Raw genomic sequence first — 26,394 nt, 5'->3', positions numbered from 1 at the left:
CCATGACCATGCATAGACGACTTTGAGTTTGTTTAGTTATTCGAGGCTGTAATTTTTTTTAGGTGTTATGAGGATATTGTATAGGGTGTTCGCACACTAATCTATACCTATATATAAAGATTGCCAATATATTTCTTCCGTTGCTCCCTCGGTGCTGTCCGGCTTCCAAAACCTCCGTCCGTTGGTAAGAGGGAAAAGGAAAATATAATGTTTTCTAGGGTTCTCAATGCAAAATCTTGTAGAGAAAAGGAAAATATAGTGTTTTCTAGATTCCCAATGCAAAATCTCGTATTATTGCCTGAAGGATCGCTAGCCCGCATGTAGAAAAGAAAACGAAAAAAGAATTTTTTTCGAGGTTCCCAATACAAAATCTCATATATCCTATTAGTTTAATTCGCCTGAAAATTAATAAAAATGTAATAATTCATAGAAAAATCTAAAAATTACAAAACAAATTTTGTTCAGCTCCACATAGGTAGATCCATGTAGTAAACAAAAATAGATGCAAAATGTCTGTCCTATTAATTTGTTTTTATTTTATTCTTTAATTCAATTGAAAATTGGTAAATGCGTAAAAATTCATAGAAAAATCTAAAAATTACAAAACAAATTTTGTTCAGCTCCACATATGTAGATCCATATAGTAAACAAAAAATATCACAAATTTTAGTATATTTTTTTGTTGGAGATGCTTGCCTATGCTTTTTAGTGTAAAATTGAAATTGTAGTTATCTTGCTCCAATTATTATAAAAATTTTATGGTATCCTATTTAATGTGATGCTTGATTTGTGGTAAAAGTTTTAGCACCATTCCTGCATATCTCACTGATTTACTAATTTACCTAAATTTATGCTTGCTAAATAGTTTACAATCAATTTAAGTATGTAAAAATATAAAAAAGATGTTTCCACTACCTTTGCACGATGTGTTGTTACGTCATATGAACACTTCATAAGCTATGTGTTCATAATATACATACATTTAACTGATATATCATATTTTATAGGAATCATAATCTAAATAAAAAACTAAAGCTAGCAACAAACTTCTCATGTTTTAATATAATACTAAAGTATATTAAGAGACAATACTAGAGTAAGATAAGATTTGCCTAATTTATATTTTTATTATTAAATAAATATGTTTTCAAGCTATATATTATTGTAAATATTAACTATTTAATACTATAGATGTCATGGTTATCAATAAAAAAAAATATGGAATTTAAATTTTATAAAAAGGATAAATATAAATAGATATGTAACATTATGCCATCACTTTCTATGGCTATTTGATGTTTTTCTCCCGTTGCAACGCACGGGCATATTTGCTAGTAAAAAATAAATTACAGAATCTGTTAATAAACTACGAGATGAATTTATTAAGTTTAATTAGTCTATCATTAGCACATGTGTTACTATAGCAATTAGTATATAATTATGGACTAATTAGATTTAAAAGATTCGTCTCGAAAAATATTTGTAATCTGTAAAATTAGTTATTTTTTTATAATATTTAATACTCTATGCATGTGTTCAAATATTTGATGGGATAGAGTGTAAAGTTTTAGAATGGAAACTAAATAAGGTCTATGTTACTATACAAAGAAACGGGTGAACATTACTACATGCGAGCACGCCCTGTCGGCCGTCGCCATTTATCATTTGAGTCTAGTTAATTTATGATTGGATAATATTTGTCAAATAAAAACAAAAATGCTACAGTATCAAATACCAAAAAGTTTTCGAAACTAAACAAGGCCTCAGTCTATTGTTAGGTGTTGTTGGCGAGGGCTCCCCCTCCCTGCTTTTTCTTGCTGTTTGTTTTTTGCGTCTTGTGGTTTTCCTTGTGGTTGATATTTGTTAGGGTTTCTTGGGATAGCTTGGGTCAAAATTTCACGCACACCACATTTATTTAGTTTTTTGATGTTTTAGTAAACCAATATGGAAGAGCTAAAAGCTAAATACCTATTCTTTTTTTTATTCTGCGTTAGTTTCAAAATAAGGCTAAACACTCCTCTTGAGTACTCGCTCCCGTTACAATGAACTAAATATTGTTTATATTCTAAGCTAAATAAAAGCCCATGATGTTTATATAATTTTGAGGGTTCAACGAATTCTTGTCCTAAATGATATATATTTATCATCTGAGCAAGTGTTCATTAAATTATCTTCTCTGTAGAAACTATACATTAGAATGGTTAAGTCTAAATTGTACTCTCCCTCCTTAAGAAACTACCCATAAACACTATGTATGTATTGGGATTTGCGAGTGCCCTTATATATGATCTGAGCAAGTGTACATATTATTAATCATAGAGCACTGATGGATCTATATGTAGTACTCAGTACTCACCATGCATCTACTTGCAATGCTGCTGCATTATGAGTTTATTATGACCATGATTATACGTATCTATAATATGCATGCAGCACGTGAGCTGATTATTATCGCCCGGATCTCGCCACTCATGCCATCTCGGCCATAATGCATCCATTCTTTTCCTTCCCCCTTTTGTCTCTTATTATTTTTAGGGATTAGGGATTAGGGAGGAGGAGTACTTTCTGGGCTAAGCAAGTACGCAAGCACCACGTGTGTGGGCCTTGGCCCTTGATTCGCTTCCAGCCCAGCCCGTTAGGCAGGCCCATATAGAATCGCCATCGGGAAGCCCAGATCTCCGCCAGCCCAGAGCAACAGCCCCGCGCCCTCTCTGTCTCTCGAGTGAGTCGTAACCGGCGCGCCGTCGCGGCCGTCGTCCCCGTCTGTCGCGTCACTGGGGGAGCGCTCCCGCCGGCACGACCTCCGAGGTGAGCGCTCGCCGCCGACCTCTTCCTCCCTCGCCCCACGGTGCGCGGACGGGATCCCGCGGACCTCCGTCTGTTGCGTCACGGGATTGGTGGGTGATCCATCCGAGGCCTGCGGCGCCGTCGCGACTTGCTGTTTGAATTGGGGCTCATTTTGACACCAACGTTGCTTCGCTGTTCGCTCTCTAAGACCTACGTTTTTCTTCTACATACAGTATCTACATTGGCGAGTTGGGATGGTTCGTGTAGAGTTGGAATAATTCGTCAAGGTCTGGCGGCCGGGCGAATTCAAAGGTTCCATCCAGGATTGTGCTCGCCTCCGTTTGTTTGGCGATTTGCGTTTTTTGAATGTGTTTATAGCACCTTTGCGCCTTCTTAGGCGCGAATCTTTATCGAATTGGGTTTGAACAAGGGGATCATCTGCCTCATTTGCGCGCCTCGTCCCTGTTAGTTAGACTAAGTAACCTTTAGGTGCCCAGTAGTTTTTGTTGAGGGTCATAGACTTCGTTTAGTATGTCTGCTACTCTGTTTGTTTATTGTCATCAAGCAAATTACAGTATGTACTACATGTTGTCATGAACTCATGATTTATATGCTTTATTATTAGCCACCACCATGTCTATTTCTACTGAGACTCCATCTAGTTCTTACTTAGTAATTACTGAGATTTTCTTTCAAATCGTGGGCTGCATGCTTTTTCTGTATAGCAACTGCAGAACAAACCTGGAGATGCCTTGGCGGCGGACAGCTCTGTTGAGAACTTCGTTGGCAGGATGTTTAAGAGGTTAGTTATGGCATCAAATTCTCATCTTCTTGCTGTCGTAGATGAGGTTTGGGGCGTGATTACTTAACATTGACTATATATTTGTTCTTTAATTCTTTCTACTAGTGTGAGGTAGCGATTCAGTTTGAATCAGCGAACTATATAGATACTGCGTTTGTCCATGCCCATGCATCCCTGTCCATGTAAAAGTTGTGCGTTACCGTGATCCAAAAGCCAGAATGTTATTTTATCTTAGGACTTGGTTATGGAGAGACTCTGAAGTGTGGTTCAACTGTGGGGAAGCTCTTATAAGGAGAATAACAGCAATTATTCCAACTTGTAAACTAATACTGGGATTCCCATTTTCTGAACCTAGCTAGGCCTTGTTTAGTTCACCCCGAAATCCAAAAAGTTTTCAAGATTTCCCGTCACATCGAATCTTGCGGCACATGCATTGAGGCATTAAATATAGACGAAAACAAAAACTAATTACACAGTTTGTCTGTAAATCACGAGACGAATCTTTTGATTCTAGTTAGTTCATGATTAGACAATATTTGTCAAATAAAAACGAAAGTGCTACAGTAGCGAAATCCGAAATTTTTTTGGAACTAAACAAGGCCCTAGCATTTGAGAAACAGTCAGCCAACTGAACTTTTACATACAAGATACTACAATTGCTGTTGCTCACAGTCACAGTCATGTGGCTCATGTGCATGGCACTACAGGCTTAGCTTCTGATAACCCATTTTTAAAGATTCCAGTCCATGCCTAACAGTTCCAGGCAGTGGTAGCTCAACTGAGGCCTTGTTTAGTTCCAAAAATTTTTGGGAAACGGACACTGTAGCACTTTCGTTTGTATTTGACAAATATTGTCCAATCATGGACTAACTAGACTCAAAAGATTCGTCTCGTCAATTTCGACCAAACTGTGCAATTAGTTTTTATTTTCGTCTATATTTAATACTCCATGCATGCGTCTAAAGATTCGATGTGACGGAGAATGTGAAAAATTTTGCAAAAATTTCTGGAAACAAGGCCTGAGACTGGATCTTGCCCACCAACCATCGAACCACACTTCACAGTTCACACATCATCACGAGGGGCCGTAGCATCCTCGGCGAATCTCAGCCATGGCGGAGCACTCTATAGCTCCAGTCACCCAGGCGCGCTGCCCAGCGCACCCTCCTCGCCTCCGGCCGCCGCAACCGGCCGCCGCTGCCGGAGTCGACGCCAACTCCTTCAGCTGCAGATGTAACGCCACTGAACTCGAACTCGTGGTCTCTCTTCTCTCTGTTCGTCTAGTGTTTTTCGCTGGGTCAATGGAGTAGCGTACGAGTGGATAAGAGTTTAGATATGATTGCCCTGCCTTCTCTGGTTCCTGTCGTAGTCTTCCAGCAATGACAACGGGTGGTTTTAGATGAATGGATTATCCGTTTTAGCAGATATCCATCACAATCTGGATCGACACAAAATTACGGGTCACAAATCTACGCATTTTTGCTCCTTGCTACCGAATACCGATCGTTTTTTCTTTTCGTTTCTAACCTTTTTTTTTGTTGCCCCTGAACAGTATTGTTTTGTGAGCTGAGCTAGTTTGATGCCTCGGTTCGGTTGGATCTATCTGTCAAGCTCAAGACTTATATATACTGTTTATTTAATGGTAGCCGACGCGCCGATTAGGCGTTAAAAAAATCCCTCGGTCTAAAATTCTGTAATCAAGTTTCTTAGAGCATCTTTTATAAGTTCTATAATTTATTTTTAGTAAAACGAAAAAAAATCTTCAATAGTTCAGTAAAAAAGTTTCTTAAAAAATAAAAAGTTATCGTATATCCTCTCTATCTCATAGGTTTTCACAATTGAGAGGAACTTCGTATGTGCTCCACATCCAATATTTTTTTTTGAGAGAGATGAGAGTAAGTTGAACGTATAAAATCTCATTAACCTTATTTTTTTTAGAGAGATGAGAGTAAGTTGAACGTATATAATCTCATTAACCTTATTTTAATTGTGTTTTTACACCTTTCGTGTAGGTTTCTAAGAGCACTCTCAATGCAGAAACCATTGTGGTTTCTATAGACGTGCCACCTAAGCATTTTACTGATGTGACAATGTAGTTATTGAAGAGAGAGAGTAAAAATCATAGAAACTAGGTCTAAATTAGAAACCATGTCTACACAAAATCCAAGACATGAAGTGATATAATTGGCTAAGAATGGAGAGAGAATGAATGTGATTGGAAACTATTCATTGGGACTATAGTTTCTATATATATATAGTAGAAATTAATGGGTATTGGGACCATAGTTTGCATTGGGAGTGCGCTAAGGGTACTCACAATGCAAGACTCTATCATAGAGTCCAAGACAATTAATTACATATTATTTACGGTATTTTGCTGATGTGACAACATATTTATTAAAGAAAGAGGTAGAAAAAATAAGACTCCAAGTCCACATTGTTTGAGGTAATAAATAACTTTAAACTCTATGAGTGTCTGGGTATAAAGTTACAGGAATGTTGAAATCACAATTTAAAACTCGAGAGTGGCGTCGCTCCTTCCGGCTGCCTCCACGTGTGCACTTTGCAATCACTGCTGGCGCCTGACGTGGCGCTAGAGCTGCAGCCGGTAGCAGGCAATCGCCCTGCTGGAAGCTTCCTTCTTGCCTCTGTTTTTGCCACCGATCCCGATTCGGATCCGATTCCGCGGCAGGCGGGCATTCCCAATCCCAATTCCCTCCCGGCGATCAAATCAAATCAAACTCAAACCGACACGACTCACCGCCCCGCGCCTCTCCACCTCCGCAGATCGCCGCCGCTTCCTTGGCCCCCTCCTCCGCGCGCCGATGGCCGCCGTGGACCCGCCGCCGCGCGGCGAGGCCGCGCCCGCGCCCGCGCCCGTGCTGAAGCGGAGCACCAGCATCGACCGGATCCCTGAGGACGCGCGCCGCATCCTGCACCGCCTCGCCGGCGACCTCTGGGGCAGCGACGTGGACCCCAGCGCGCTCACCGTGTCCCAGCTCAAGGGCGCCATGACCAACGAGGTCTTCCGGATCACCTGGCCCGGCGGCGAGGGCGACCCGCGCAAGGTGCTCGTGCGCATCTACGGCCGCGGCGTCGAGGTCTTCTTCGACCGCGCCGACGAGGTCCGCACCTTCGAGTGCATGTCGCGCCACGGCCAGGGGCCCCGCCTCCTCGGCCGCTTTGCCAACGGCCGCGTCGAGGAGTTCATCTACGCCAGGGTACGCTACGCCTCTACCACCTCAATGCGTCTGCTCGAATCAAATGGGGAATTGTCAGTTGATTATTGTCATGTTATGGCTCACTCTCGCGTCCTCGCTTTGTCAGACGCTCTCTGCGGCGGATCTGCGCGACCCGGAGATATCCGCGCTGATTGCCAAGAAGCTGCGGGAGTTTCACGATCTCGACATGCCTGGACCTAGGGATGTGTCATTGTGGCAGAGGCTCAGGTATGGTATGCTTTCTCATTGTTGCTTTCTGATTTTGGTGAGAAATGTGCTTGAATTCTGATTCGAATCTGGTCGCTTGTTGTATGAATCAGGAGGTGGCTTGAGGAGGCTCGTGGCAGGTGTTCTGAGCAAGAGTTTAACCAATTTCAGCTGGATAAGCTAGGCGATGAGATTGCAGTGCTGGAGAAGACGCTCTCGGGGGTCGAACAGTCCGTAGGATTTTGCCATAATGATTTGCAGTATGGGAATATTATGATAGATGAAGAGACCAGACAAGTCACCTTGATTGTAAGTTTTTATAAAAGATATAAGCTGTTCTCATTTTTTATTTAAACCTGTGCTAGTACCTGTTTGCATAATTCTGGGTAAAATGTGAAGAATTATGAACTTCCTGTATGTTATTATGAAATTTTTTAGGAATGGGGACAGGTTAGTAAAACACACAAAAAATTTCTAGCGGTTTGCTGAGCAGTGCTAGCAATAGGGTCAACTTGATAGACCAGTTAGGAGTTCTTGTTGTACCACACATTAGACCATGTTATTCCTGTAACTGAATGCTATTTTGTTGATCTCATATTCTGCAGGACTATGAATATGCGAGTTTTAACCCAATCGCATTTGACATTGCTAATCACTTTTGTGAGATGGCTGCTGATTACCATACAGCAACACCACACGAGTTGGATTTTACAAAATATCCTGGTTAGTTTTACTTGTCACCAACTAGCCATGTGTGTTGATAAATGTCTTGCTGTTTAACTTACGTTTGCTGCTTGATTTTATTGCTCTACACTATTTCAGGCATTGAGGAACAGAGAAGATTTGTTCAGACATACCTTTGCTCTGCAGGTAATCACAAAGCAATTTGAGAAATGCTGCACAGTCATGCTGTGCTAATGCACAGTCTTTAAGAAGTGTATATATTCTGTATATGTTCATCAGGTGAAAAGCCATCAGATGGGGAAGTTGAAAAACTACTAGGGTTGATTGCAAAGTACACTCCTGCAAGCCATCTCTTTTGGGGCCTGTGGGGAATAATCTCGGTGAGTTGTCGATACTATGGTCAAATGTGCATATTCAGTTTGTTAATAGCAAAATCTATCAAAGCTTATTGGTTACTCTACTGTGTCGTCAGGCACATGTAAACAATAATATCGACTTCGAGTACAAGGAATATGCAAGGCAACGCTTGGATCAGTACTGGCAAACAAAGCCTGGAATGCTTGGGCCCAACTGACTAGTCATTGTTTTGGGGGTCCTTGGCTAGCTAGTCCTGTGAATTCTGTTTGTCATTAGCGGCTAGTAGCTGCCAGTTTTTTACTACAGTTTGTTCAGCTCGTTGTGACTTGTGACCATATTCTTGGCTTAGAGTACGCGATCTGTAATTAATGTCTACCCAGTAGCCTTACACGGTTCTGAACAAAATTCCTGGCTGACAGTTCGGATCGTTTTGCGGTTCAACTGATTGCTATTCTGACAATTTTCATATGCGGTCATGTGATCAAGGTATGGCATGGCGGCATGTGATTTGCATGTTGCTTATTGAGATGCACTTCGGCCAGCCATGGACACCTGCAAGTGCAAGTTTCAACTGGGGATGCCACTATTCAAAACTGCTATTCAAATAGTTCTCCACTCCTGCTTAGTTATCAACAAGTACGAGTTGGAAAATAAAGCACGATTTCCCCTGAACTCCAGGTTATGGCCAAGTTTGGACATGGTGTTGTGTTGGGCCTTTTTCACTTGCAAATACTGAGACGACTGAAGAGATAAGAGGTACAGTGATCATCATCATTGTTATAAACAGTGATCAGAGTTCGCTACCACTGGTACTCGTAATACTTGCAAGCAATCGCTCGTAGGTGCTTGGAGCAGAGGATAGAGTAGTGCATGCAGAGGGGGAGGAGAACTTGGGCTGAGAGCCCATGTAAGTGGCGTTTCGGCTTTGGACGTTTAGGCCCGAGTCCAAAGTCAGTGAACCGGGTTGGGTGGAGGGCAGTTGTGTTGTAGGAGTACAGGCATGAGGCGTATGTTGCAAGAATTTTTTAAAAAAAAACGATTTCATTTTTTCCCTATTTTTCTTTCTTAGTTCTTAATGTTAAGTATACACTATATGCGCAAGCTCGACTGTACTCTAACTTCCACACTAGACTACACTACTAATATATATGAAATATATATGAAATGGACTACACTACTCTTTACTTGAAGCTTAAATGAATCATGCTTGGAGAGGGATGGTGTGAGCCTCTATTATACGTGGAGGTAGAGGGGGCGCCATGTCAACGATCCATGTGCCTTTCTACCTCAAACATTGGATCATACTGCCATAGAATTGCCATTGATCAATGGTGTGGATCTCTTTAGGTGCATGAGAGCATGCACTAAGGTGGTGGAGGTCCCCTGGGCCCACTTGGCCATTGGGCAACCCCGTTATGGAGTGTGGGCCCTCCATAATGCTTTTAGAACATGTCCAGACAAATAAGTGAGCTTCGAACTTTGGTTGTCATGTCGGTTTGCTTCACTTGTGGCCCCATGGATCCATGCGACTCTTGTAGAGCCATTGAGAGAAAACACATAATTGATCTAAGGGCTAAAGATCACTTTGGGAGGCTTCACATGGATCATGCAACCTTAGCACACCCTAATGGTCCCATAGGGGCGTGAGGCGGCTCCCCTATGGTGGGTCCATAGGCTCATATTTCTCCATATTGCAATGTCCTACATACAAATACCTAAAGTACAAGTGGAACTTGTTATTGATAAAAATGTATTAATGTCATGTTATTCTTCCTTTGAAACCGATGTTGTTGACGATGTTTTGAGTATGTATATTTGTGAATTTTTTACCACCAATAAGCATATAGAAACCTATGGATCTACTTGGCATCACTCACCCCCTCCTTTCTCGAGCGCTCAAGTCAACTTGTACTCCCATCCACTTTTGTGAAGTTGCCGCAAGTACCCCTCATCGTGGAATGTAATAAGTTCTACCCCACCAATCTCACTCACCTCCATGTAGTGGCTTGACCTCTACGTGGTCAAAGGCGCCTGCCTCACAGTTGTCGATGCAAATACGAAGGCGGTCATCATCGTGAGCTTTGTTGTCGCCTTTCTCTCCTTCCTCATTTGGCCAAGTTTGCTCCATCAGCAGTAGATCTTGTTGTTCGTTTGGCTGATAAGTCATTACAGAAAGTACTGTTGGTTGATTTGTTGTGAGAAAAAAAATACTATTGAATGGCTGGTAGATTCGGCTGATAAGCTCAAGCAAACAAGGACGCATAGACTAAGCACGCTCTCCCACATGCTGGATCTTTTGTTGCTTGACTGAAGCAGTAGTTTCTCTCCCGTTGATCATCATGGGCTCAAACTCCGCTCCCTGGTTCCTTGCCTCCCCGCTCTGCTCCGCCATATGCCAATGTACTTACCATCTTATGCTTGAGCTGGTGTTCTTAGGATTGGATCCCTTGTTTTTTAGTGGAGCTGTATAGCCAATATCAAGCCCCAACATGGATCTAGTGCACTTCAGATTTGTGGATCGAATTGGAAATTTTGGACTTAGAGCCCTACCAAGTAGACCCTATGTTTCTTCAAAATTACTATTTGTCCACGCCTCATAAAGTAGTCGCCATTGAAGCTTACCTCATTGCCTCGGAGCATCTCAAATAGTTCCCCAATACAAATTTGCCAATAAACATGGTAATCGAGATGGCTCAATATCCCTTTTAGATTATTGTTGGGGGAGATACTTTTACGAACAACCAATAACCCAACCCCATTTTAGATCCTAACACATGGCGTTTTAGTTTGAGAAGAGAAGACTACACAAATCAATGGAACTTTGCTGGTTTCCTTGCCCTTGTGTTATATGTGTTCATTTACACTAGCCTTTTTTCTTTTTTACGAGGCATTTAAACCGGCTTAAGTGTCCAAAGCAGCGTAGCTTACAAGAAGCACCAGTGGTCTAGTGGTAGAATAGTACCCTGCCACGGTACAGACCCGGGTTCGATTCCCGGCTGGTGCATTTTTTTTTTGGCCTTGTTTAGTTTCCTAAAAATTTTGCAAAATTTTTCAGATTTTCCGTCACATCGAATCTTTAGACGTACGCATGGAGTATTAAATATAGATGAAAATAAAAACTAATTGCACAGTTTGGTTGAAATTGACGAGACGATTCTTTTAAACCTAGTTAATCTATAATTGGACAATATTTGTCAAATACAAACGAAAGTGCTACTATTTCTATTTTGCAAAATTCTTTAGAAGTAAACAAGGCCTTTGTTGCGGTTGTGCCTCTGAGGAAGAATCTCATAGCGACGCTTTCATTCATGATGAGGCACACGATTAAACGCTGATACATCGATCTGCCAATGCTTACTGATACCCATATTTACACTAATAACATTTCGCGCGCGAAAATAGAAGGAAGACTGGACCCCCGGTCAAAAATCGAGGTCCGGCACGACCTGGCCGCCCTCCACCTCGGCGTCCGTGAGCGTGAGCGCTCTCTGCAGTTTCCGGCTGGAGAACACCTCCACCTCCGCCGCGTACGTGGCCGTCACCGGGCGGTGGTCCGACAGCGCCAGCTCCGACCGCCGGTAGCCCAGCAGCCTCATCCCCTTGCCGTACGACAGCACCCGATCGCACCACGCCGGCGTCCGCCGCCCGCCGCCGCCCCTGTGGCTCTGGTCGTCCCCGACGCCGACGCCGACGTACCTCCTCGAGCTCAGCTCGTACTTGTAGGTCGGCGCGAACTCCAGGATCCCCTCCGTCCACCCGTCGAACGCCCGCCCTTTCCTCAGCTCCCGCTTCAGCTGGTCCGTCTCCGCCAGCTCGCCCCAGCGTCCCTCCAAGATCAGCTCGTGCGCTCGCTCGTACGACGCGTCCAGCCGGTAGTTCAGATCGCCCAGCCAGAAGATCCGGCTGCAGAAACAAAAGCATCGTCATCAGGTTCCCGATGGCGAATGGATGCTGATCCCTGCATGCTGTGTAGCGTACTCACTCATGGTCGTGGATGTCTCTGGGCAGCTGCAGGTCGCCGGGGGCGGCGAAGCGCGTGCGGCGGTGGATCTCGTGCACGTCGGCGTTGCGCTTGTGGACGTCGCCGGGCTTCTCGCCGGCGGCGAGGTGGCTGCACACGAAGCAGAACATGGTCTGGTAGACGGACATGCTCACCGACACGGCCCCCTTGTTGCCGATGTAGCCCATGGCGCCGACGCCGACGGTGGAGACCTTGAGGTTCTGGACGCACTTTCTCAGGCCACGCCGCACCCACACCGTCAGGAAGATCCCCACCATCTGCTTGCTCACGATCCGTACGAACGGCGACCGGCTCTTCTTCCGCAGCGCGCCGTCCAGGTCCAGGTCGAGGTCCGGGATCATGGGCAGGTCGTCCGCCGCCGCCGCGTCGGCCACACGGGACCGAAACGAACCCCTGAACGATTTGAACGACTTGGACGCCTTGAACGACGACGCGGCGTTCATGGCGCGCGGAGGGAGCAGGTCCAGCGGCTGCTCCGGCCAGACCAGCCCCACCCTGTCCGCCCTGCTCAGCGACCTCAGGAGCGCCCGTTGCTGAAGGCCTAGCTGCTGCTGCTGCGGCGGCGGCGGCTGATCAGGTCCGTCGTCCAGTTCGTCGCCGTTGAGCTCCGATGAGCCGTTCTCCTTCTCATCCACGACGACGCTGAAGTGGTTGAGCCTGCTCAGCTTCCTCGGTGTGGCCGCGACGTACTCCTCGGCCCGCACGGGGAAGCTGAAGGGCACGTCCTCATCGGTGTCGGTCTCCGTGTCCGTGCCGCCGGGGAGGAGCTCGTCGGCGGCAGCCGCGGCGTCGACCGGCGGGTCGAACCGCGACGGCGACGGAGGGTGGCTGTAGCACCTGTACCTGGGCCTCGACGGCTGCGCCCGCCGCAGCGCGCCACGGATCACGGACTCCCACGCCAGCGCCGGCCGCCCGTCCTCCGCGCCGAACACGTTGCCGGCGTTCAGCGGCACCACTTCCTGGAACCTGCATTCATCCACGGCGTCAGGCTCGCTCACCATCGATCGAGTAGCTAGCATGCTGCCGCACGGCGGCAAGTCAAGTCAAGTTAGACGTACCCGAGCACGTAGATGTCGGCGGGCTCGGCGTCGCCGCCGGTGCCGAGCCACTCGGCGATGTCCAGGTCGTCCGGCGGCGCCTTGCCGCCGGCGTTCCAGGTGCCGACGCAGACCCTGCAACCCGCCGGATATGCATGGTTAGTCACCGTCGAACCGAGAGAACCCCTCGCACGTCGCTCAAATTCCGAGACGGCGACGAGGAATCACAATTCAGAGTTCACAGTCACACGGCGGCCGGCGCACCTCAGCTCCTTGGTGTTGATGTACTGCGCGCGCAGCGTCTCCGAGTTCCGCCGCCGCAGCTTGTACGGCGCGCTCTCCAGGCTCTCATCTGCCGCCGCCGCCGGTGCAAGCAAATGTTAGTGAAAAATTCGGCAGAAGCAACGTAATTTAAGCGAATTCACAGTCAAAACCACATTATTTTCTTCACTGGGATAGATTAAAAAAACCGATTACGAAGTTCGATTGTACCTAAAAATTGAAAAACTGCTAATCAATACTACTTATCATGAATTCTTTTCAGTTTTGGAGGCGAACAGGATCATAAAGGCTGGCCGGTGTGCCGGATTAGGCAATTGTTGGGAAAGCCATTTCGAGTGACTGACTGGAGACAAGATTCAAGGTTGGCCGGGGGCCCGGGGCTGACGCGACGCACCAAACGCACTAAAATGGCAGAAGGGAAGGAGGGCCCGGCCAATTGGTTCATCTTTTCTTCCTCCTACTACCAGGCTACCACAACAAAGAAGAAGGCGACGACGAATAGTCCGGAGCTGCACTTTTCTACTGCTGTAGATAAGATCACCACCACATGGACGGACACCCTGAACGCGCTTTTCAGTTGAGCCGCGGTTCAATTCAACACGTAACAAACGGATTGCAGAATTTTAGATTGCTAGTATATGCTAATTAAGTAATTAACCTTACCGGTGATGTGGGCGCCGTCCTCGGCCGGCCGGCGAGCGCTGCCGCCGCGGTCGTCGTCACAGCCGCAGTTCTCTGGCAGAGCAAATTGAAGCGAGGAGGGAGCAGGAAGTTAGTGGACGGCGAGAAGAGAAATGCGTCGGGGGGAAGAAGAGGAGATTTCGGCCAACCGTATACCTTGGCCGTCAACGTCGCTGCTGCCGTCGTCTTCTTCGTCGTCTTCCTCGTCGTCGTCGGCGCCGAAGTCGAGGTCCTTGCTCTTGAGGTTGAGCCACTTCTTGAGCACAATCTTGGGCCAGAACACCTGCACCGAGAACGCATCAGCATCAGCATCATACTAGCAACCTCTCTCGGCTGCAAGTTCTTGCTTCAATCAAACAATCAAGAAAAGAAAACGGGAAAGATTTTTCTTTTCGAGATGAACAAAAAGGGGAAAAAAACTGTCGGGAAGCTCTCGGCAGATTCTGATCGAGTTTATGAGTTGCAGGCCGCAACGCCAAGAGAGAAGCGAATTGGGGAGAGAACTGAAAGCACACAGCTTCTCCTACCTCGGCCGGCGCCCTCCTCTGCTTCTGCACCACCATCTCCGCTCCGCTCCTCTGACCCTCTCCTTCCCCTGCCTGATCCTCTCCAATGGCGCCCTGTGGTGCAAGCTTCTTCCGTCGCCGGTACGAGCACAGCACCCGTGGGCTGGCTGGCTCCTCTGTCCTGGTGCAGTCTGAGTGTGGCAGGAAGGACAAGAGGTACTACTAGCTTGGAGCCGGGGGAGAGCTGCCTATATAGGAGTACCAACAACAAGTGCAGCAGAATGCGGGGTCGTCTGGACTCTGGACAGTGCTGCGGGAGGCCTTTCCGGGAAACCTTCTGCTGCGCTAGCTACCTGACGGCCGGGTCCCGCCTCCCCGCGTGTGCTCGCCGAGGGAGGGAGACGCAGACGCCCAGACTGTTCCACCGCGGCTGCTGCTTGACGTCTACTGCTGCCGCCCCGGCGGTGGTGAGTTTCCGGGGAGGGAGTTTAAGTTAACCGCAGCTGACTTGTCTTGTTTGGCAGCGTGCTTTTAATTAGCCACGGTGAAAATGATGTGGATAGTGTTTTATTATTTTCTCCTTTTCGCGCCAGCCCGCGCATGCATGCTCCACACCCACACACACATATATATGGACCTTCCGCAAAAGAAGGTGATTATAAAAAGCATATCCAAATTTATATGAAATGGTATTAATATCTAGATCTGTAACTAGATCTCGTAAAAAGATTATATTATAAATAAATTTATTATAAAAATAAAGTCTATAACTAATCTAATAATACTTATTTTATATCATGAATATTAATATCTTTTTTTATATAAATTTAGTTAAAGTTTAAATAGTTTGATTTCTCGAAAATTAAGAATTGCATACTTTTGTGGATAGAGAAAGTACTATGATCGTACCCATCACACGGCTACAAGTTTTTATTATTCTCTTGGTGTAGATATACTCCTACTCTCCATTGGATTGAGAGCACTCGTATGTGTACGATTGGTTTTGTTGGTGGTTTGTGAAGTCAGTTGCCACTAGTTTTAATTAATTAATTGAATTGGCTTTATCCATCACATCGTTGCCCAATCGGTGATTTCCCTCGGTTGTTGGCTTTGTTGCCTTGTGTAGAATAGTAATCCCTAGCTGGCATAGGGTTCTCAAAATACTACGCTCTCTCTGTAGGTAGGGTAAGAGCCTGGTGCGTGTAGCGGTGCGTAACAAATAAGATTATAGGCTTACAGAAGTTGTTGTTATCCTTGTTATACTTTTCTTCGTCTTTGGAGCCATCTCTATAGGTCTTTTGTTTCAACGAATATAGACTAGACAGAGCTCTTGCGGTCTCGCCCCCGTCATTTCGAAAAGATAGTATACACGGTGAAATTCTGAATTTCACTGAAATAATAATATGTTTGCATTTTATCAATTTATTGAGATTAAAATATAAAATCGAAAAAAAAACTTGCTCGGTCAATCAGGCTGTATCCTAATTTTATTTGGCTTTGTGTTTGGTCGGACCACAAAATCTAGCGCAAAGGGACAAGCTAGCAACCTATAAAGGCATGTTTATTGTCAAAAATTGTCTTCCTGTTTCTTAGCTTCTGTGTCAAGAAAGATCCTCTTAGCATGTTTTTCAGCTTTTAGTTTAAGCTAGCTTTCTATCTTTTCAAAACCCAGCTCGACAATTGGAGTATTGGACTATTTGTGCTTCTAGTTTGCAGAAGCCAATAAAAGGTTAAAAAATAGGACTAAAAAAAGTTACGTTTGCAATAAATTAGCTGTTGGGAATTTCTACTTTGTATCGTTTGCTTGTATTGGATCATCAATGCAATATATATAATTATGATTTAGCAGTGCTATGCTGTTTTTTTTTTCAAAAAAAAAATCAAACAAAAATAATAGTGAAATTGTTGCCCAGGAAAACAAAGTGTTATTTCAGCTAAGATGTCAATTAATGCGCTTTGGGATACCCCAAGATCAGCACAAGTGTGACATTTGGATCATAAACTTCAAAGGCGGCCACATCGTACTCCCTCCATACCCAGATTAGTTGACATTTAGGACATAATTGTACTTACCAAGGAGTCATTGATTAGAGGTGTTTTTTCCATATCTACCCCTATTAAATATGGTTGCAGGTATACCCTTTATGTGAAACAATCATGGTTTAGATGGCTATCGCAGCCACGCCGAGGCTCCAACCAGTGAGGTTGCCGGTTTGATTCTCGGTGGGGGCACTTTTTTTTGGTGTTTGCGGGTGAAAGTGGACTTGCGCTACGACATCCTTTGTGAAAACGCAAGCATCACCCAAAACGACAACTAATATGGGTACGGAGGGAGTATGTAATCAGTTCTCTAATAATAAACAATTTCACCACAGTTTGTCTTAAGCTGTGACACGTGGTTATTCTATTCATGTGGTGGGTAGAGTTCGCTGAATTATGTGCAGGAGACACTCTAATCGGCGCACTTTGATTGTGTTATGTTATTGGGCTGAACAAACGATGACGACGCGATTACACTTTTTTTTATACCGTGTGTGTTGACACCTGTGTAGCCCTCAGGATTTTGCTCATTTTCTCTGGCCTCCGTGTTTGACTTGCTCTCATAATACTGTATGTCTGTACTACATTCAGTTCCTAACAACCTGACTCATGATGCAGAGAATCAAGTTAGTAGGCCCTCTATTAGTTGTCGCATGCTTGTTTTTCATAAGGTTCTAAGTATATTTGTTGCACTTGCTGCCAAAATTGTCACTTCCCCTGACACAGCATTGCATGGCGAATTCCATGCATGTAATGTACATGCATGGAGCCACGGTTCATCACCTGGAAGGTTCAACAGCAGAATATAGTGTTATATTTGGTTTTTCTTGAGCAAATGGGCTGCGCCGCTCGGCATTAATTATTAGAACTATATTTGGTTTGCAAAAATAAAGATAATACTTGAACCAATTATTCCTGACTTTTTGTCATTAAAATTTATCAACTGTTTATTTGAAGTGACATTCCCAGCAGGTCACGGGGACCCTTAAAGCAACTTGATCAACTGTTCTCAACAAAGAGGCACAAGATGTGCCTATCCTTAAGGAAAAGAAGTCTAAACAAACAAGGTTATAAGTTTTTTTTGCATGTAGCAAGGCTAAAAGTTTTTTCTTTTTTTGACAGATGGCATGAGATATTGTGCCTGTTTTATTGATGGAGAAGTTAAAAGAAACACCCAGAAAAGCCAGAGAGAAAGCAAAAAAAAAAATTCTGCTGTCATGTTACAAAGCTCGCAGTGTGCTTAAATTCATGTTGCAAAGTGCTTAAACAAACTTTATTGAGTTATTGTTTCGTGCAGATTTAAAGTGATCATGGGTCCATGGTGGAATGTTATGATACCTAAACAAGACAGGTTCCATGATGATACAAAAAAAAGTAACTTCTAAGAATTTTTTTTGAGTTATTTCCAAGATAGTTCACATTGTATTCGGCCGCGGCAAGAGCCCAGGCCCCGCCACCCTAGGAAATCCGCTAGGGCTCGTCGGCGAACCACATTGCTATGGCTACCTGTAGCGTGTTTAACAGTGTCTATACAAAGGCCATTCGTCGTCCGATTTGGATCACTTAGGGCACTCACAATGCAGACTCTATCATAGAGTCTAAAGTTATTTATTACCTCGAACAATGTGGACTTAGAGTCTAAATAAGACTTGGAGTCTTATTTTTTCTACCTCTTTCTTCAATAAATATGCTGCCACATTAGTAAAATACCATAAATAATATGTAATTAATTGTCTTGGACTCTGTGATAGATCAGTCTTGCATTGTAAGTGCCCTTAGGCTCCGTTCGGTTCCAAGGATTCAAGCCCTGGAACCAATCCCACCAGGAATAGCTGTGCAATTTGTATAGCTAGATCTTCAGCACAGAAACTATTTCTGCTGGAAAAAGTCCTAACCGAACAGGCCCTTAGCTAATTTTTGGAGTTTCATTCGTCTGATGTAATTGCTCCCTCTATCTCTGTGATTCCCTTGTAATTGTGGCGTTTGCACTGCCCCGCGGTCCCGCCCCACCCACCAGGATTTCCTAGGATCTATAATAATCTAATCAGGTGGGGACCATTTGTCCCTCGTTGCATTTTCATAAACTAGTGTCTATAGAGGGTTATGTTTGGTTTTCCTTGCTAAATTTTAGCCAACTAAAATTATTTTAGCTACTCTTAGATGATTAGTGGAGCTAAACTATTTTAGATCCTTTTCAATATGTTTGGAAGTTTAGCTACTAAAAATGACTAAAGTTTAGCTAGTTAAAATTTAGTAAGGGGAACCAAATAGGCCCATATCTATAAGGCTCAAAAAATTTCTAGTTCCGCCACTGGGTTGTATATATACACATACATACTCATCCGTCTAAGCTCGTTCGCTTGTCTTATCAGCCATATTTTTTCTGCCAGCCAACAGTATTTTTCTCTCACAATAAATTAGCTAACAGTAATTTTAGCTATAATTTTTTAGACCAGCAAATAGACTCGACATGGAACTCGCCTCAGACCACATATTTGGCTGACAATATGGGCTGTTACTCTGACAGTTTGTCTGAGCTGTACAACATGGCAGCATAGAGGTAGAAAGGTAATTTGCCAACTCTGTTCATTTGAACTTATTTGCGGAATCTATCAATTTTTAGCCGTGTTTTTTTTTTCACAATAAATTAGGGAACAAACGTTATTATTATAAGACAGAGGGAGTAGACGTTATTTCTAGCAGTGTCTAATTCGCGCTGTTGCCCACTAGCATGATAATAAGATGCTGAAAAAGATGCTTACTGTTAACGAGGAATTAGTATAGTGCTGGTTTTAGGTTTTTGTGGCACAGGACATATATGCTTTTTAGGCTAACGGCAAATAGTGGCACTTGGCGCCTTGCTAGCTGTTTGTGGCTACAGTTTTTTGATCCAGTGGAAAGTGTGAAAAACGTGCACTGCACTGTCCAGAACTCCAGATGTCTCCACGGTCTATGTCATCCGAACACCCCACTATTCATCATGCTAGGTGGACACACAGGTGTCATTGGTTGAATAGTTGGTCGTATTGCTCGCATTTTGTTAAAGGTCTGTTTGCATGCAAGCAATTTTTTGGAATATTGATGAATATTATGATTTTGTAAAATATATACTTCGGCTTTCAAAAGTTGTCGGTTTAGATCATGGGATGCAACAAACCTTGAAGTTTCTAAAAAAGATTACGATTTGTCAAAAGTACAACATGGCACTACGACGTTCTTGAAGTAACATGGCACTTCAAGAAATACTACTAACAGTAGATGTGAACTCCGACAGAACGGCTGCCACTGGTTTAATGGTTTATGCATGAGAGCTCTGAGCTCATCAGGGCCGTGTTTAGTTGGTGATGAAAAAAATTTGCGGCATTGTAGCACTTTTGTTTGTTTGTACTAATTATTGTCGAACCATGAACTGACTAGGCTCAAAAGATTCGTCTCATAAATTTTGATCAAACTATGCAATTAGTTTTTATTTTTTTTCTATATTTAATACTTCATATATACGTCTAAAGATTCGATGTAATGATGAATCTTGAAAATTTTTGGGTTTTGGGGTGGAACTAAACAAAGCCCAGATGGTCGTGCACGAACGCGACGAGCTGAGGCTTGTAGTACATGTGTTTGCGGCGGTCATAGATTGGCACTTTATTTGGCGGCAACGTATCATATGCAATCCAGCTTCGTGTGCAACCTATGCAACCACCAATTAAGGCCACATGATCTAGATCCAACGTCTGAGGTTTTTTTCAATTAAATCCCTCCACCTGTGGGTTTAAATCTAACCCGTGTGTATCCACATGGGAGGGTTTAAGTGAAAAAAACCTCAGACGTTGGATCTAGATCATGTGACTTTAATTGGTGGTTGTATAAGTTACACACGAAGCTGGGTTGCATATAATACGTTGCCTTATTTGGCTCATCAAGAGTCAAGAGAGCAGCAACCATACATAAATCATGCAACCCATAAAGTGGCATGTAGAAACCTTTCCTTTTGTCGCTGTAGTGCTTTGTTTGGTTTTCTTTCCCAAAATAAACAAGCCATGCATCGGCCCAGCCGAGCGGTCCCGATTTTGGTCGTCAGTCACATGTTTGTAAAAATTTTATAGATTCTTCGTCACATCGAATGACATATACATAAAACATTAAATATAGATTAAAGAAATAACTAATTGTACAGTTTATCTGTAATTTGTGAGACGAATCTTTTAAGCCTAATTAGTCCATAATTGGATAATATTTGTCAAATACAAATTAAAATGTTACAGTGTTTATTTTGCGAAAAAATTTGTAACTAAACAAGGCCAATGTTTGGTTCCAAGAACGACTATTTTAGATGAGGTGGTGTACCAGATGTAAATTGATTTCTAAAACTTGCTAGAGTGATAGGTGTTTGGTTTGAGTAATGAGGCCTTGTTTAGATGTGAATTTTTTTTTAATTTCATTACCGTAGCATTTTCGTTTGTTTGTGGCAAATATTGTTCAATTATAGACTAATTAGGGTCAAAAGATTCGTCTCGCGATTTACAGTCAAACTGTGTAATTAGTTTTTATTTTCGTCTATATTTAATATTTTATGCATGTGCCACAAGATTCGATGTTACGGAGAATCTTGAAAAATTTTAGATTTTTGGTGTGAACTAAACAAGACCTGAGTTAGTTTGTGAAATGGAGTGAGTTGATTCATCGTTACCTTATTTCTCACAACCAATAGTAATCCTGTAGACATGATTGCCAATCCCATCTACTCCAATCCATCCTACCAAATAAAAAAATAGAATAACTCCACTCAACCAAACAGAGAGGGGACGATCCTAAACTTAAAAAAAAACTAGAATAAGACCATCACATCTTATCTCATCCTCAAATCAAACACATGCCAAAATTAAGATAGGAGTGAGCCTAAACTTAACACCAATGCATCTGGTTAATCTGAATTCTTAGTCTATTTTTTGTGAGGCCTTGTTTAGTTGGTGGTCAAATTTTTTTTGATGCCACATCGAATGTTTGGTAGGATGTCGGAAGGAGTATCTGAATACTAATAAAAAAACTAATTACATAACTTGCCTGAAACTACGAGATGAATTTATTAAGTCTAACTAATTCATCATTAGCACATGTAGGTTAATGTAGCACTTAAGACTAATCATGGACTAACTAGGTTTAAAAGATTCGTCTCGTGATTTCCAACCAAACTGTGTAATTAGTTTATTTTTTAACTATATTTAAGACTTCATGTATGTGTCTAAATATTTGATGTGATGAGTGAAAACTTTTTGGATAAGAACTTTTCAAAATTCCCTGTCACATCGAATCTTACGGCACATGATGGAGCATTATTAAATATAGATAAAAACAAAAACTAATTGCACAATTTACTTGTAAATTGCGAGATGAATCTTTTGAGCATAGTTACTTCATAATTGGACAATGTTTATCAAATAAAAACAAAAGTGCTACAGTACTCTAATCTTAAAAAAATTTGGGAACTAAACAAGGCCTCAATCACCTAATTGCGCGTGCAGGAACAATGAAACCGCGCGCCTAGCTAGAATTAACTGCTCCAGAGGCCGGCTGTGGGAGCTGATGTCAACCTTCAACAGGCAGTGGCAGTTTGATCAAATATTTGATTTGTGTAATAGTACTCCATTAATTAGCCAGCTAGCTACTCAGGTCGGCCAAAAACCTGGTCAATTTTATTTGTCGCCACTTTTCCCAAATAGTTAGATAAATGAATAGTGTTTGGTGCTGCCTAGTGCATTAATCGCACCGTCCTAGCATTATTAGTTGACAAATATAGATTAAACTTGGACGAGGTCCTTCTCCCTGTTCTATTTCTAATCCCAGCAGCCTTATAGAACCGTAGTACTAAATCCACTCACCGACCATTGGAATTTAGAATAGGTGCACTTAACAGAAATGTTCAGTACAACACACGTCATCTATCGATTTGATCAACCATACATAACAAAGATAAAGTAGTCTACCTCTCTCCTGTCAGCAAATAATCAACAATTCAACACTTAACAGACTATTGTTAGCTGGGCAGCTTGGCTTCAATTAGGAACGGATAAAAAAAAAAACTTGTGACTGCTAAACCGCTTGGCTGGCTTTCTGTCTCTCTCTCTCTCTCTCTAAGAAGACTAGTCCATATTTTAGCTCTTTAACTCAATGAGCTGGCTCGAGAACTGACTTGTAGGCTAGCTCGCGAGTTAAATTAATGAGCTAATAAGTATTTTATTGTCTAACAATCTAAACTAACAATAATTAGACTTGATATATGTTGTGTTGCACACATGGTATTACTTTTACGAATTACATAGTATAGATACAAATGAACATCTACACACGTATAGTCACCCCTATAAATTTGACAAAGTAACTATACAAATCTATGTCTCGTTGTTGATAGATTGTCATCTATCACTAAAAAATAACATTGTAAATTTTAGAATAAATCCATAAAAACACAAGCGCTCGTGCCAAGTAGAGGATTTGAACCTGAGTGGACATGTGCTCCACTAAAATAAACCTAATTGATGTATGATACATATTTTATTTATTTATCCATGTATCTATCTTTTGGCTTATGTTTGCATATGGAACTTATTTATAGTAGCTATTGATATATGAATTGGTTTATAAGCTATTAACGAATCAACTTACAAGTCAAACTATTTTATGGAACTTATTTATAGTATATATTGATTTTCGGTTAACCTATTAACTAGTAAGCTTATTACAAGCCAAACTAGTTAACTCGTGAGCTGAACGAGACGAGATACTAAAGTTTTTTATCTCATTTTTTAACAAGGCGGGCCAGCTAAAAATCTTAATAATGAGCCAGACTGGTTCATTATCCGGTCCTAAGTTGCTTCAGTTAAGCACAAATGGAATTCCATCACGTCAGTCACGAATCCAGCTACTGACCTAACTGACAGTACTGAAATATTAGTACCAAGCTAAATTCGGCTCACTTTACACACAGACGGCTCACTTTACACATAGACCAGCAGAGGGTCGAGCAATACATGTATCTTTACTCTTTATGAAAGGAGGAAAAAACCGGTGTTTCGAACACATAAGTTTCACACACAACATATATATAATAACATATGAGATTCTTCCTCGTGTGTAATTTTAAAGCAAGGGTAAAAAAATGAGGCATCAGTGTTTTCTCACTAGCTAGGTGGCGTGAATCTTGCACGATGTCAATTAGCCAACAAAACGTCAACAATAATTTAAGTCGGATCTGAAATGTCCATGTCAGACCACATTAACGATGTGGATATATACTTAATAAAAAACAGAACAAATCAAAGAAATCACTTCAAATAATGACACCAAACAAATAGTTTAACCACGAGGAAAAGATTAATGGATTTTGCTCCAAGGAAAAGACAAAAAATGTTTCGGAACAACTTATGTTGGTCACAACTTACAAGTGCATTTTGAGTTCACTCCAACCGGACCAGAGAAGGTTATAGACTTGCTCACCGATACTTCTCAGCCAAAATTGGACCATCTCGGTTTACAGTTGGCTTTGATAGGGGTGGGTGTTCATGTGTTTAGCAACCCACCGTCCAACCCATCCAATCTAAACCCAATCCAATCCACGAGAAAGATCATTCTATGAGTCATCTCCTCAACGATGAACCCCATCATCATGCTCCAGAGCTGCCGCCAAGTCCTCTCCTCACCGCCACAGATAGACGATGCCACTGCATGGTTCTAGGATATAGCACGGATGAGTCTGTCGAGTAGTAGTTAGGTCTTTTTTTTTTCTTCTTTTTCTGAGTTTGTCGTGTCGCTTGCTTGTAATAATACTATTTAATTATTAAAGTTTTTTGTTCGCAAAAAAAATGCCAAGAGTGGGAGACTGGGAGGTAAACATGGCGGCTAGCATGCTCCCCAGCTACATATTCAAAACCAACTATATTGTCTGTCAGAACACAAACCAACTAGATGTTCAAAGTCTAACAAAATAATAATGGCCACACATTAGTTTTGGTAAACATCTATCATCCTCATCATACAATCAACCTAAACAATCGTGAATATATTTATGCCAAAAAAATTAAAGTATTTGAGTTATTGTTAGGATGTCCAATGTGTTTTTGTTGTCCCAAGACTTGCAGAAGTGAGACATTTTGATTGATTGATTGATTGATTCATATTGCATGACATTAGTCCCTAATCTCTTAGAGCTCGTTCGCTTAAGCTTATCTATCGAATCTGGCAGCCATTCAACAGTGTTCACACAACAAATCGGCAAACGGTACTTTCAGCCATGACTTTTCAGACAAGGGCATACGTCTTCAGTAGTGTTTGTGTCGCCCCAAGGGCGTACATCTTCAGCGAGCAGCAGCGTATGTGTGGGTGACGGTGTCAACGCCGCGACGAGCCGACGATGCTAGCGGGTCGGCGTAGATCCGCAACCTCCGCCCAATCTACGCTCCACCGATTTGGCGTAGCTTCTCAAGCTCGAGCAAAGGTGGTGCCAGGAGATGCATGCGGCGAGCAAGGGGTAGCAACGGCTAGGTTAGAGATAGGGGCTTCTCCACAAAATCGCCTCTGAGGTTGTTCCTGCAAAATTAGTAGAAAGCTTGATTTTTCTCTGCTTTCTGTTGGTAAAGATGCAAAACTAGATGGGCTGGTTAGATGAGACAACATTGAGTCTTTTTATATAAAATAGCTAACGACACGCATAGACACGCATAGAAGCCACCGATGTCTCTATTCATCTTGTGCGAGCAGACCCAAGTGGGTTTTAAGAACCTTTGTGTTTGGTTGGTTTCTTTGGCGCCGATATGCTGTGAGTTGAGTACAAAACCACCTAGGAATTAATAGTAGATACTGTGTGATGCTGGAGTCATTTCCCTGCTGAATTCTGATGTTTCCAGGTGCTATAATGATGGCAGATTAGTGCAGTTAATATGAACCCAATCGTGAAATATGCGAACGCAAGGCAGAAATTTCAGAAACGATGACAATAATTAGTTGCTCCTCGTGCTATCAGGCAAAAAGTGCCACATCCGAATGGGGTCCTAAGAGATTCGTATATAAACAATGATGTGCAGATAAAATTCCAACGTATTTTTAAGTCGAATGTGAATGTCCATGTCCAACCACAAACTGATGTGATACATGGATATATTTATTAAACCAACTAAATTATACGCATACTGCGAATCAGCAGGAAAAAAATTTGCTGGCCATCACGGCATCACCTGGTGGCCAATAATTAATAGGAGTAATAACCACTCGCCCAAGTCGTAATCACAGAGGCAGCAGTGCATGTACACCAAACAGTTTGGCCAATGCAAGGCTTTCCTCGCAAGTCGAAAAAAAAGGTTTGGCCAACCGAAAAAAAAAAGATGTCAGAGGAGAATAAATATTATACAGAAAGGCTACATATTATACTGCTGGAGCAAAGGAAATGCTGGCAAGATTTGTCACGGTCGCATCATTTGCCAAAATGGGTTCCGTTCCTACATGATGCTGAGCACTCAAGAGAGTGTCTCTGTTTTTATCAAAAAAACACATATAGGTAGATTGGAGAAATTTTACATTGTCTGGAAAAAAGATAATACTCTCCGAATAAGAATATAATCAAGGCCTTGTTTAGTTCCAAAATTTTTTGCAAAATGGACATTGTAGCACTTTCGTTTGTATTTGATAAATATTGTCCAATTATGGATTAACTAGGCTCAAAAGATTTGTTTTGCAAATTACAGGTAAATTATGTAATTAGTTATTTCTTTTATTTATATTT

The 26,394-nt window shown here is 42.6% G+C and overlaps 2 protein-coding genes and 1 non-coding gene across 4 annotated transcripts; 2 read left to right on the top strand and 1 right to left on the bottom strand.

Annotated features, from left to right (window-relative positions):
• Positions 3,030–8,590, top strand: LOC8078760 (probable choline kinase 2). 2 transcript variants are annotated; one of them, XM_021455299.1, is made up of 9 exons: positions 3,030–3,099; positions 3,513–3,589; positions 6,377–6,810; positions 6,917–7,038; positions 7,131–7,326; positions 7,623–7,740; positions 7,840–7,887; positions 7,981–8,081; positions 8,174–8,590. In XM_021455299.1, exons 2-9 carry the CDS (start codon positions 3,535–3,537, stop codon positions 8,273–8,275), a joined length of 1,176 nt encoding a protein of 391 aa, XP_021310974.1. In that variant the 5' UTR covers positions 3,030–3,099; positions 3,513–3,534; the 3' UTR covers positions 8,276–8,590. The 2 variants fall into 2 exon arrangements, with proteins under 2 accessions (XP_021310974.1, XP_002457227.2); XM_002457182.2 differs by lacking the exons at positions 3,030–3,099; positions 3,513–3,589 and adding an exon at positions 4,602–4,822.
• On the top strand, positions 10,992–11,062 carry TRNAG-GCC. Its single transcript has one exon. It is a non-coding gene; the product is annotated as a tRNA-Gly (tRNA).
• LOC8084384 (type IV inositol polyphosphate 5-phosphatase 3) lies at positions 11,320–14,881 on the bottom strand. The gene is made up of 7 exons (XM_002455007.2): positions 14,607–14,881; positions 14,236–14,362; positions 14,062–14,133; positions 13,381–13,468; positions 13,138–13,251; positions 12,041–13,045; positions 11,320–11,961 (listed from the first exon to the last, which is right to left on the bottom strand). Exons 1-7 carry the CDS (start codon positions 14,640–14,642, stop codon positions 11,481–11,483), a joined length of 1,923 nt encoding a protein of 640 aa, XP_002455052.1. The 5' UTR covers positions 14,643–14,881; the 3' UTR covers positions 11,320–11,480.

This window comes from Sorghum bicolor, chromosome 3 (assembly GCF_000003195.3).
Source record: "Sorghum bicolor cultivar BTx623 chromosome 3, Sorghum_bicolor_NCBIv3, whole genome shotgun sequence".
Taxonomy (NCBI): Eukaryota; Viridiplantae; Streptophyta; class Magnoliopsida; order Poales; family Poaceae; genus Sorghum; species Sorghum bicolor.
This window is presented reverse-complemented; position numbering and strand designations above follow the sequence as displayed.

Coding starts and splice junctions, on each gene's coding strand:
- LOC8078760 (XM_002457182.2), top strand. CDS start 4,702: ATGGCGGAGCACTCTATAGCTCCAGTCACCCAGGCGCGCTGCCCAGCG. Junction 4,823..6,376: donor CAACTCCTTCAGCTGCAGAT/GTAACGCCACTG, acceptor CCACCTCCGCAG/ATCGCCGCCGCTTCCTTGGC. Junction 7,888..7,980: donor GACATACCTTTGCTCTGCAG/GTAATCACAAAG, acceptor TATGTTCATCAG/GTGAAAAGCCATCAGATGGG.
- LOC8084384 (XM_002455007.2), bottom strand. CDS start 14,642: ATGGTGGTGCAGAAGCAGAGGAGGGCGCCGGCCGAG. Junction 14,363..14,606: donor AGAGGAGGGCGCCGGCCGAG/GTAGGAGAAGCT, acceptor TTCTCGGTGCAG/GTGTTCTGGCCCAAGATTGT. Junction 14,134..14,235: donor CAGCGACGTTGACGGCCAAG/GTATACGGTTGG, acceptor TTGCTCTGCCAG/AGAACTGCGGCTGTGACGAC.